Source organism: Rhinolophus hipposideros (assembly GCF_964194185.1).
Source record: "Rhinolophus hipposideros genome assembly, chromosome: 5".
In the NCBI taxonomy this organism is placed as follows: Eukaryota; Metazoa; Chordata; class Mammalia; order Chiroptera; family Rhinolophidae; genus Rhinolophus; species Rhinolophus hipposideros.
The window spans coordinates 29,985,800-29,998,712 of NC_138051.1; the positions used below are offsets into that span (position 1 = coordinate 29,985,800).

At 39.7% G+C, this 12,913-nt stretch overlaps 1 protein-coding gene across 2 annotated transcripts; it reads left to right on the forward strand.

Moving 5' to 3' along the window:
* Positions 1-373: 373 nt before the first annotated feature.
* METTL3 (methyltransferase 3, N6-adenosine-methyltransferase complex catalytic subunit) lies at positions 374-12,851 on the forward strand. 2 transcript variants are annotated; one of them, XR_013993464.1, is made up of 11 exons: positions 374-584; positions 7,704-7,921; positions 8,011-8,415; positions 9,376-9,551; positions 10,178-10,394; positions 10,622-10,809; positions 11,190-11,228; positions 11,396-11,533; positions 11,626-11,691; positions 11,847-11,959; positions 12,627-12,851. XR_013993464.1 is itself a non-coding variant. In XM_081050250.1 (11 exons), exons 1-11 carry the CDS (start codon positions 485-487, stop codon positions 12,736-12,738), a joined length of 1,743 nt encoding a protein of 580 aa, XP_080906376.1. In that variant the 5' UTR covers positions 376-484; the 3' UTR covers positions 12,739-12,851. The 2 variants fall into 2 exon arrangements, 1 of the variants encoding a protein (XP_080906376.1); XM_081050250.1 differs by having other exon boundaries at positions 376-584; positions 11,396-11,504.
* Positions 12,852-12,913: the final 62 nt, after the last annotated feature.

Here is a 12,913-nt window from a genome sequence, read left to right on the forward strand (position 1 = left end):
TGAAACCATAAACCCACTACACCTTCAGTGGAAAAGGTATGTATCAAACTTGGCCGAGAGGAATTAGTGATCCTTCATTTTAAATACCCGTACTACACGTGCTGCTGTACCAATGCTATTTTAAGATCAACCCTCAGGAAGCATCTCCTTATGCTCAAACACGGCCGCATGCGCGCCTATAAGCAACATGGCCTCTTTGCCGGGCACCAACATGGCAACCACAGCCTCATTGCTCCCGAAAGGACGCAAAAGGGCCAATTAAAAAATATGTCCTCCATCCTGCCAATACCTAAGATGGCTTTCGTTTCAGCTTCAAAGCGAGCGCTAAACCGGAAGTGACTTTTCCGTCTAGGGCATCTCTCGGGATCTCTTTCCGGCTCGCCTTGGGGTGTCCGCGAGAGAATTGAATATTTCCTGGAATTCCGGCTGGGAGGTGCTAGTCCGCCGCGCCTGATTCGAGACTTGTCCAGGCTGTGCGACTAGGATGTCGGACACGTGGAGCTCCATCCAGGCCCACAAAAAGCAGCTGGACTCGCTGCGGGAGAGGCTGCAGCGGAGGCGGAAGCAGGACTCGGGGCACCTGGGTGAGGCGCGGGGCTATCCTGGCCCGTGCGTAGCCGGGGTGTGCGGGAGGGATCCCTGTAGAAAAAGACCGCTCCCGAGTGAGCGCCCTTCTGCAAGCGGCTGTTTCTTTAATGCCGGGTTCATTGGTACGCTCTTTCGTCCCTCAGTAGCACAGATGCTTCGCCCCTCTGCAAGTAGTTGAGGTTCCTTCCCACCCTGGGCTTTGGTTCCTTACGTTCGCTTTCCTGGGTTTGACGCCTGGGCCCCACCCCCGTCCCCTGGCTGATTCCTCTTAAGTCTTGAAGAACGTCGCGTTTGCCAGGTCTCAGCCCCGTCTCTCGAAGTAGCAAGCCCTCTTTTTTTTGTTGCTCCTATGGCGCTTTGTTCCTGTCGGTAACAGCGACTGGTTGGTAGTGGTCGTTTATCTGTGACTGGGCACCGAGAGTGCAAGCACCGAGTCCTAATCTCCACAGTGCCCATCTCAGGGGCCCTCACAGAGTTGCACTCGGTTTTACTAAATGAGAAGAGGAACTGACATTGTTTCAGTCATTTACATACCGAGCAGGAATCTGACAACGGTTTGTTTGTTTTTAAACTTTTTCTCTCCTCCCGTTTCCCCGGTGTCAGTCCTAAAACGAAGGAGCCTCAAAAGATTTCAAGTCCTACCCATCACCCCTCCCCAGCATGAGCCCTGAATGATTTAAGGCAAATCAGTTTTGAAGATCTACAAACATAGTGACTCTACACCACGACTGTGGTAGTCTGTCCAAATGTTACCTATATATTCTAGTCCATCACTAAATCTCGTCTTGATACATATCAGGTCCACGCAGACATGCTCTTGTGCCTGGAACTAGCAAATGCCCTGGCAGGACTCTCACACCAAAATAAATAATAAACAAACATCTATTGAGTTGCTACAGTGTGCATGAGTCTAGTTAGACAAAAATAAGTATGACATTGACTTGTTACAAGCATCAATTCTTTAACCCCAACTAAATTTCAAATTCCTTGAGGGCAGTGTCAATGCCATACTTATTTTTGTCTAACTAGACTCGTGCACACTGTAGCAACTCAATAGATGTTTTTAATATAATGTTTTTATTAGAAAAATATTTTTAAACAGTATCTTAAAATTTCTAAGTAATAGCATGATGGGTTCCTTTTGCACTGTAGAAAGATGTGACAGCCTTGGGTAAGTGCATTTCTTCTAGAGATATTTATTTAATTGTAGTATGGAGTAATTTGTTTTCCCTTCAGCAGTAGCAATTTGAAGGGGACTTGAGGATTCAAGTAGTTGTATCCTTTAACAAAATGATCTATGTTTAAAAACGTAAATTTTTAATTTTTATTGGGGAATATTGGGGAACAGTGTGTTTTTCCAGGACCCATCCGCTCCAAGTCAAGTCGTCCTTCAATCTATTTGAGGGTGCAGTTCATCTCCAAGTTCAGTTGCCGTTTTCAGTCTTAGTTGCAGGGGGCGCAGTCCACCATCCCATGCGGGAATTGAATCAGCAACCTTGTTGTTGAGAGCTCCTGCTCTAACCAGCTGAGCCATCTGGCCGCCCTAAAGTACAACTTTTTAAAAATTTGTGTCAAAATACACATAATAAAGACACATAACAAGTCTTTAGGACTTTTCATCTTGCAAAACTGAAACTCTGTACCCCGTGAACAATGCCCTATTCTCCTTTACCCCCAGTTCCTGGCAACGCTTTCTGTTTCTATGAATTTGATGATTCTAGGTACCGCATGTGAATGAATCATAAATTATTTGTCTTTTTATGACTGGCCTGTTTCACTTAGTATAATGTTCTCAAGGTTCATCATGCATGTTGTAACATTTGTCAGAATTTCCTTTTTAAGACTGAATAGTATTCCATTGTGTGTCTATACCACATTTTGTTTGTCCATTTATTCATTGGTGGACACTTTTGGCCATTGTGAATAATGCTGCTGTCAGCATGGGCGTACAAATACCTCTTTGAGACTCTACTTTCAAATTTTTTAGATATATACACAGAAGTGGAAATGCTGGATCTTATGGTATATCCTCCCTCCTCCATCCAAAAGTAGAGCATTCCTGTGAAACCTTTTGTAAGCCACAGTGGCATAAAGTGAAAAAGCAATTGCCTTAGGGACACATCACGCTATATTTGCTTTTCGCCTTTTTTTCATAAAAGTGAAAATCTTCAGATTTTTTTTTGGTTAGCAAGAATAGGTACTAATGTAAATCTTTCATAAAAGCAAAGTGGCATAAAGTGAACTTTCATGAAGCTGTGGAATACCTATAATTTTCAGTTTTTTGAGGAACCACCATACTCTTTTCCATAAAGTACAGCTTTTTGAAATGAAGGCTTACTCTCAATAAATCTTTATTTTAATCGAAACAAAATTTCATGCCCAAGCTTAGCAGATGGTAAATATGTGAACTGCTCATTGTATTTCATTAGTGAGATTGAAGATGTGCATAAAGATGTTGATGTATTTTAGGGGTCAGCAAATTAGTAGACTGGACATATTTTTCTATCTTCAAGCTAACATTTTGTTTATATGCAGTGGAGCTCTTAACCAAAGAATAAACTCAAGTATTATGTATTATTTTGCTGAACCCAACACATACAATTTTCATTAGATTAGAAGTACGCGTTAAGATTGTTGCCAGCCTAGTGAAAATGGTCAGGAAATGTATTGAATTAAAAAATGAACAAATACTTTTTGAAGAAGTTGGAACCCAGCTGTTCTTAATCTTTTTTTGGATAGTAACCTATTTTAAGAATGATAAAACATTGGAATCTTTCCCCCAAATAAATAAATAAATATATGCATTTATTATTATTATTATTATTTGTATATATACACACCTACAAAAATTTGGATGTGATTTCAGGGAATTCAGAGTGATTAAAGCCCATCCATAAATAAGTTGCATTAATTAGCTATTAAAATTTTCCACAACATTAAATATGATCCACTCTCCTTCTAGTAACCTTAAAAGAGGTATTTTCAGCTCCAGTGTCCTGGTTGTCATGAAAAGAAAACTCCCAGGAAGTGTTACTAACACAAAGATTCATAACCAGAATCACATCATCAGGTTGTTGTTTTTTTAAAAGATTTTATTGGGGAAGGGGAACAGGACTTTATTGGGGAACAGTGTGTACTTCCAGGACTTTTTTCCAAGTCAAGTTGTTGTCCTTTCAAACTTAGTTGTGGAGGGCGCAGCTCAGCTCCAGGTCCAGTTGCCATTGTTAGTTGCAGGGGGCACAGCCCATCATCTCTTGGGGGAGTAGAGGAGTCAAACTGGCAGCCTTGTGGTTGAGAGCCCACTGGCCCATGTAGGAATCGAATTGGCAGCCTTTGGCTTTAGGAGCATGGAGCTCCAATGGCCTGAGCCACCGGGCCAGCCCCAGGTTGTTTTTTTTAAAAGAGCAGTATTAAAGCAAGTGATTAGTCAAATAATCAAACGGGAAAAAAAATCTAGTTCCAGAGATTGAAAATGTATGTTTAGTGGTTCCTTTTATATAGATTTCTTGCTTACTTGAAGAAACATTACTCAAAGAACATCTAAATTCTGTTACTCTATAAGACGAAATGTTCAGATGATTACATTCTTGATAGTATCAGTAGTTAATTATAAAAAGCACATTTTCTTGAGCACACAATGGAATACACAGTTGTATTATAAAGGTGTACTTCTGAAACTTACACGTTATTAACCAACGTTGCCCAATTTAATTTTAAAAACACATTTTCAGTTTATTAACACTAAAATCAGAGCAAAATTAGTGCTTTTTCTCAGAGATAATGTCTGATAGGGTGTAGAAAGTCTAGATGAAAAAAGTGTAGTCTGTTTTAGAAATAGCAAATAACATTTGCATGTAAAGTTGGTAGGAAAGAAATCAAGAGCATTATTAACATCTAATCAAATGTATATATTATTATTTTAAATATAATAGCAGATGTAATGATGTAAAGTGGAATGTTATTTTTCTTTGAACTGTTAGCTCCTGGACTTCATTAAAAATAAACTTAATAGAGAAAATGTTTATAAAAAAAATAATGTGGTATTATTGCATATTTAAACCCAGTGTCTCAAGAACAATTTTTTTTTTTTTTGGCAGTAATGAAAAAATAGAATGGTAGTGAATAAGTATGTTCCTAAACAGAATTTGGATTAGATTACATTAATAAGAATGTTTCTGAAGCACTGATTGAAAATTTGAAATCGTAGAAAATGCTCAGTAATTTGACATTTATTTTAATTACTGACAACACTCATTATTTTCTTTTGCATTCCATTGCAAGAAACAAGCAGAATATGCAAAATCAAGATGTAATATAAGTCTCTAAAGAGCACAGAGAGATGTAAGCAGGTATACAACAAGGTATTCAACATCACTAATCAGGGACATGCGCATCAAAACCATAATGAGATATTACCTCATGCTTGTTAGGATGGCTATTATTAAAAAATTGAAAGATAGCAAATGTTGGTAAAGAGAAAAGGTAACTCTGATTCACTGTTGGTGGGAATGTAAATTGGTAGAGCCATTATGGAAGACAGTATGGAGGTTCCTCAAAAAATAAACAGAGTTGCCATACGATCCAACAGTCCTACTTCTGTGTACTCAAAAGAATTGAAATCAGGATCCAGAAGAGATACCTGTACACCCATGTTCACTGCAGCGTGACGATCAATAGCCAAGATACGGAAACAACCAAATGTCCATTGATGGATGAATGGATCAAATGTGGAATATACATACAGTGGAATATTATTCAGCCATTTAAAGAAAGACATCCTGCCAGAGTGGACCTGGAGGACGTTACATTAAGTGAAATAAGTCAGTCAGACACAGAAAGACAAATATTATATGATCTCACTTAGAATATATTTGAGATGTACAATCTAAAATAGTCAAAGTCATAGAAGCAGAGAGCGAGATGGAGATTGCCAGGGACTGGGGGGCTGGGAAATGGGGAGGTGATGGTCAAAGGGTACAAAGTTTCAGTTCGCAAGATCAATAGGTTCTAGAGGTCTGTGTGGCATAGTGCCTATAGCTAACAATACTGTAGTGTAAACTTATACATTTTCGAAGAGGGTAAATCTTAGGGTAAGTGGCCTAACCCCATACAAATAATAATAATAAACGCAGCAGAAAGAAACTTGGATGTGCCTTTGGCCTCAATGGTTTTGATGGTTTCATGGTTCTGTATACTTCTCTCCAAAGTCACTGAGTTGTATACATTAAATACATACAGCTTTTTACATGTCAGTCATACCTCAATAAAGTGGTTTAAAAAAAAAGATGTAATAGGAATTGTCTTTGTGAGCTTAGGCCTTTATTAACAAAATAAAACTCATACTAATGACAACAGCATATTACAAGGTGCCTGGCACAAAGTTTGAACATAGAGTGTGTATGGGCGGTTGGATAATTTATGGCTTAAAATATTAAAAATTTCAAAACTGCATAACATAGTAAAGGATCTATATGCTAAGTATTGATTTAGGACTTACCTATATCTTCCTTTAGCCCGTTTCTATTATCAGAATCTTTATATTAATAGCTTAACATAATTTACTTCCTTTGGCATCCTTTACAAGGGTCAATATATAATGTATAAAACAATTTGTGGATGTAACGCCTGAAATCCTAATTTTTTTTTTCTTTTGAAATCCTAATTTTAAAACACCTTGTATTTCTTTTTCTTCTGCCTTAATGAAATTTATCGTTGAGTGTGCATAGTTAGGTTGCTTAATGAAATAAATTTTTGGTTACTTCAAAAAAATTTTAAACTTGACTGACACAAAACTCAGTTTGACCGTAGTGTAAATTATAATTGTGGTACTTTAACTCAAATTTATTAAACTTGTAAAATCTCTGAATTACAAGGGACTTCGGTAGTCACTGAGTCAATCCTGTACAGTGCAGGATTTTTGCCTGTAGTCTTCCAAGTAAGCTGAGTAGTAATTGTCACTTATATTTCTTACGTATTTTTAGCAGAGGTCAGTTGCTCTCAAACTCTTTCTCATCCAGACCTTCATAGTGTTTCTATGATACTTCCATGTGTACAACACCTCTTTACTAAAACATGGAGCCTTTATCTCTTCATGTGGCAAAAGTTCTAGCCTAAGATTGAGCAGAACATAAAGAGATCATAAGTAAGCAAGGTGAAGAAAGTTATGTCAATTATTTAACATTTCCAGCTAATGTGGAGTTGTGGAGTCTGTTTTCCAAATAAAATGTAAATTATTTTCATAAAATGTAATTGTTTCAGCAAGGTGTTTGGTGTAGTTCAGCTCCATTGTCCTTGGAATCTCTCAGTCAAATTTTACTAAAGTCAGTTCCTAGAGTGGAAATTTCTAAGTAACCAAAAATATTTTTGAATGTTAACTAATGGCTCACTTATATCCAGTACAAGTCCTGAGAGTTTAATATGTCACTTGTATTTTAACTGAATAATCCCAGGTATTAGGCTCTTCCAATGGTAATATTTTGTCCTAATTTTATATTCTTAAGTCTTGGCTACCCAGCTTGTGAAGTAGTCGAGTAGGTGATAAAAATGGTTAGGAAATATCATGTGACCAGGGCTTCAGCAAAGTTTTAGAAGATACTTGTGTTTGATGTTAAAGCTTACATCATTCTAACATCCAACACTGTCATTTTTGTATACCCTCTGATGTCCAGTGGCCTTAATTCATATAAATTCAAACTCCATTTCTCAAGATCTGATTACAGCTTAGGTTGTTGAAAATATTTCTGGCTTTTAAATTTAGGTTGATTTTCATCAGTTGTCATTTAGAATGACTTGAATGGAAGTGCTGTGGACATTTTTATCTACTGTGTTGCTCATTTATTTCTTTTGAAGCGTGCAAGGACAAGGAATTAGGAAAATACTTCTTATCCAGTAGAGAAAAGGTAAGCTGTTCCCAGAAAATGTGAGGATTATATTGGGAAAGCAGTGAATTCTTGAGTATGATTAAGCAAAAGTTATCTCGTTCTAAATGTGGTCAGGGGATTTCTTACATGAAATGAAAGAACTGTATCCTGTGAATGCTGGAGAATTTGACTCCTGGTGAATGTATGTAGTGACAGTGGTTGCCCTTTTTCATTTTCACTTCTCTTCACGCCTAGATCTACGGAATCCAGAGGCAGCATTGTCGCCAACCTTCCGCAGTGACAGCCCAGTGCCTGCTGCACCCACTTCTGGTGGCTCTAAGCCCAGCACAGCTTCAGCAGTTCCTGAATTAGCTACAGACCCCGAATTAGAGAAGAAGTTGCTACACCACCTCTCCGATCTAGCCCTAACATTGCCCACTGATGCTGTGTCCATCCGTCTTGCCATCTCCACGGTAATGACCTGATAAGACAGGGTTGGGTTCTAGCACATCTTTTCTTGGGTTCATGGCCAGTGTCTTACTGCTCTCCCCTCCTTCCCTAGCCAGATGCCCCTGCTACTCAAGATGGGGTGGAAAGCCTGCTACAGAAGTTTGCAGCTCAGGAGTTGATTGAGGTAAAACGAGGTCTCTTACAAGATGATGCACATCCCACTCTTGTGACCTATGCAGATCATTCCAAGCTCTCTGCCATGATGGGCGCTGTGGCAGAAAAGAAGGGCCCTGGGGAGGTCACAGGGACTATTACAGGGCAGAAGCGACGTGCAGAACAGGACTCAACCACAGCAGCTGCCTTCGCGAGCTCTTTGGCCTGTGGTCTGGCGTCTTCAGCATCAGAAGCAGCTAAGGAGCCAGCCAAGAAATCAAGAAAACATGCTGCATCAGATGTTGATCTGGAGATAGAAAGCCTTCTGAACCAACAATCTACTAAGGAACAACAGAGCAAGAAGGTAGGCGCAGATGGAATTGCTTTTACACATTCACTTTGAATTATAGCTTTGGTTGAGAGGAATTTACTCCTAGGGCAAGTAACAATTACTAGAATTGAAGGTTTAGAGCAGCGGTTCTCACCTGGGGAGGATTTTGTCCCTCTTCTTCCCCAGAGAGTTCCCCATTTTTGGTTGTCACAACATGGGAGTGCTACCGGCATCTAGTTGGTAGGTGCAAGTGAAGCATCCTACAGTCATAGTAGGGCAACCCCCACACAACAAAGAATTATCTGGCCCAAAATGTGAATAATGCCATTGTTGAGAAATTGATTTAGAGAATCTTTGTCATCTGTGTGGAAGAACCATGAGATCAAGAGAAGAGGAATCCAAATATAGAAATAGAGGGAGACGAATGGAGACGAATACTGGAGGATAGTCATATGGACCAGTAATTAGGAAATTGATTCGACAATGTGAATTGCCAGTACAGCAGGTCCTTGAATAAGGTCGTTTCGTTCAAAGTGATTTCGTCACGTTTAATGAGATGCTGTAGGAACTCTTGTTTGTATCAATTAGGCTGTGGTAAAATTGGTTTCATTATACATCATTTTGCTTAAAGTCATAGAACCTATCGATGACGTTAAGTAAGAACTTATTGTATTGTAGTTGTGAGTATAAATATTGGACCCACATGAATTCCCATCCATTTGCTACTTCTAGCTGTGTGCATTTGAACAAGTTACCTTCTCTTGAGCCTTAGTCTTCTCATCTGTAACATGAGGATAACCAGGGTACCCTCCCTTATAGAATTATTGTGTAGACTTGGAGCTAAACAGTAAAGTGCTTAGCACTGTTACTGGGTTTGGTACCTAATAAATATAAGTAGTTTTGGTGGGCATTATTGTCAAGTAGTTTATAGCGATGGCTTAGGGCTCATTTTATCTACAGACCCTTTGAAGTCTAAGGCTTCTTCTGTCACAGGTCAGTCAGGAGATCCTAGAGCTATTGAATACTACAACAGCCAAGGAACAATCCATTGTTGAAAAGTTTCGGTCACGAGGTCGGGCCCAAGTGCAAGAGTTCTGTGACTATGGAACCAAGGAGGAGTGCATGAAAGCCAGTGATGCTGATGGGCCCTGTCGCAAGCTGCACTTCAGGTCTCTTGGGAGGGGAGAGATGGGATGGGTCTCCAAGAAGTAGTCATTCCTTTTCAGCACATTCCTTCTAGTCTTTGGGGTTATGTCTTTAATCTTGTTGTTAAAAGGTTTTCATATGGTTTGTCTAACACCTCCAGACTCTGAAGGTATACTTTTAGAAGTAGTGTTCTGTGGGAGGGAATACAAGCTGTACTCCCAAATAGATGAGAGGTTTTTTGGTTTTTTTTTAAATGCCCCTTTCTTCTTGCAATAGCAAGGCATCTCTGTCTCTGAGCCACAGTGAAAGTTCTCTGGAAGGAAGATGATCCCAGGAGAAAGAGGACCCTGGGCTCTTAGGTCAGTGTTTTGGACCGCTATAACCAGTGAGCCCTCCGCCCTTCCTGTTGTAAGATACCGCAGTTATGTCTTGGCTCAGAGAGGAATCAAATCTCTTCTTTAGTGTGAATTATGGATTTCCACGTCACCTGCCTTCCTCTTCTCTGAAAACTCTTAGAGAAAGCTCTAACGATAGAGAAAATTAGGAGAAGGTTAAAAATGGGAAATTTTGAAACAATTTGGAATTTAAACTATGGGACCTAACTCTGGAACACCATCTTGATTCTGCTTCTCCCTTTTTATTTCCCCAGACGAATCATTAATAAACACACTGATGAGTCATTAGGTGACTGCTCTTTCCTTAACACATGTTTCCACATGGATACCTGCAAGTATGTTCACTATGAAATTGATGCTTGCATGGATTCTGAGGCTCCTGGGAGCAAAGACCATACACCAAGCCAAGAGCTTGCTCTTACACAGAGTGTTGGAGGTGACTCCAGTGCAGATCGACTCTTCCCACCTCAGGTACTTGTCGTCTCAGAAAATTTACCTCAGTTTATGGACTTATGTCTAAGTAGGGCAGCCATACATGTAGGAGAGCAGGGCATAATCAGTACTCTGTCTTGCTGATTGGGAATGGAGTGGGAGAGATATGCTTAGAAGGGAGTAGGAAAATCAAATGGCAAAGAGGGACTGGGGCCATGAATCTGAGAGTGGAGGAAGGGAAGATGACCAAATACCACCTCATGCAGTGGATCTGTTGTGATATCCGCTACCTGGACGTCAGTATCTTGGGCAAGTTTGCAGTTGTGATGGCTGACCCACCCTGGGATATTCACATGGAGCTGCCCTATGGGACCCTGACAGATGATGAGATGCGCAGGCTCAACATACCAGTACTGCAGGATGATGGCTTTCTCTTCCTCTGGGTCACAGGCAGGTAATGCAGTTCAAAGATACGTAGTTATGGGCAGATATAGTACAGAGTGAGTACTGGGTGGGCATAAAACCCTGGGTTTTCCTACTCATGCTATTAAATACATGATTGAGTCAGCCTTGTTTTCTACTGAGACCAAATGCCTATTTATAACATAAATTATACCTTGAATTCTATTTAATTCTCCATTCGTTCCTTGTGAAAGGTAAGACCATTGAGAATAGATATGTTTTATCTTTACATTCTTAGATCCATCCTTTGCCCTAGTGGTGTCTTGCATGTAAATGTTCACTGAATGTCTACTGAAAAGAACACTTACATATCTTGAAGGAAGGAAAAAATATGGGCATGGAAGTAGCTGTTTAACCCTTATTTCTTTCTAGGGCCATGGAACTGGGCAGAGAATGTCTGAACCTCTGGGGGTAAGTAGCAATCATCCTGTTGGTTTCTTTTGAGGGAACTAAATACATACATTGCTATAGTTGAGATATGTATATCTTCTCCCATTGATTCCTTGCCTCTGTAAATGGTATTACTCGTAAACTGAAAGCCTGATTAAAGCTCTAGTTCTCTTTCTTATGCCCCACAGTTACGAACGGGTAGATGAAATTATCTGGGTGAAGACAAATCAACTGCAACGTATCATTCGGACGGGCCGTACAGGTCACTGGTTGAATCATGGGAAGGAGCACTGCTTGGTGAGCAGCAGTCGGACCCAGTTCATTAGGTGGAGGAAAAAGAGGAATTATTTGATTTCTTATTGAGAAAAAGTTCATATACTGGGGTTTCATAAGGTAATCTTTTCTCTGTGGTGAGCAGGTTGGTGTCAAAGGAAATCCCCAAGGCTTCAACCAGGGTCTGGATTGTGATGTGATCGTAGCTGAGGTATGTGTTGTCCCAGGCATCTACAGCTTCCACATTTTAATTGGTATCAGTTATTCAGTTCAGGTGTATTCTTATCATTTGGATCATACATGATGGAAAGGGCTAGAATTGCAATTTTGGGTAACTGAAAAGTAGCTAGAGCCTTTATTTCCTAGGTTCGTTCCACCAGTCATAAACCAGATGAAATCTATGGCATGATTGAGAGACTATCCCCTGGCACTCGGAAGATTGAGTTATTTGGACGACCACACAATGTGCAACCCAACTGGTAGGTGACCAGAGAACATGCATGTCTCCAAGAGCAAAACTATTTATCGTCAAGGACAAGTTAGTAGAGCTTTGCCTCATATTGCAGTAGTCTGTAAATGGGTTTCGGAGGATTCATAAACCATTTAAGCTTATATTTCAGCTGTTTTATGGGATTCTGCAACACTCATTAGAAACCCAACTGGTTTTAGGACTCAAACCACTGCTTTCTAGGGTCTCCAGTCTCTTGCCACCTAAAGATCTTCTTCAGTTATGTTAGGGATGTTTTGAATCTGCCCCCTGGTGGTTAACTAAGAATCTATTTAATGTAGCAACAATTTTAGTATCTTTCATCGGGTAGTAGAGCTTTAAAAGACAAGCTGCTAGCATTTTACTTTTCCAAAGAATACTCACTGGCAGCAACAGCTTTGTGAAGTAGGCCTGGTTAGCCATCAATTATTAACCCTTCCGCAATACAGATCCTGCCTGTTTTAATACCAGAATCTGTGCCCAATTCCTAACCATTCTTGCTACCATATCTTAATCTAATATCAAGGTCTTTTTAAAATAATTGGCATGAATATTCAATGAAATGATAGGCAGTATTAATAAAAGGTATGCATCTTTTAACAATATTAAGCATTTTAATTCCAGTATTTTGGTTTGCTCCATCTTTCCCCTTGCTTCAGGATCACCCTTGGAAACCAACTGGATGGGATCCACCTATTAGATCCAGATGTGGTTGCCCGATTCAAGCAACGATATCCAGATGGTATCATCTCTAAACCTAAAAATCTATAGAAGCACTTCCTCACAAAGCTAAGCGTCCATAGCCATGGCTCTACAGGCTGCACCTGAAGAGCAATATTTGTACAATAGCTTTTTTCCTTATTTAAATAAAAGTTTATATTGTAGTTGGGATTTCAAGGTCAAATTTTAGCTTTGCCACTGAATAGTATGTGATCTTATGTAACTC

Excerpts from the sequence above, each read along its gene's own strand:
- METTL3 (XM_081050250.1), top strand. The coding sequence starts at position 485 with ATGTCGGACACGTGGAGCTCCATCCAGGCCCACAAAAAGCAGCTGGAC. Across the intron at positions 7,922-8,010 it reads TCCGTCTTGCCATCTCCACG|CCAGATGCCCCTGCTACTCA; the intron begins GTAATGACCTGA and ends CTCCTTCCCTAG. Across the intron at positions 11,692-11,846 it reads GTGATGTGATCGTAGCTGAG|GTTCGTTCCACCAGTCATAA; the intron begins GTATGTGTTGTC and ends TTTATTTCCTAG.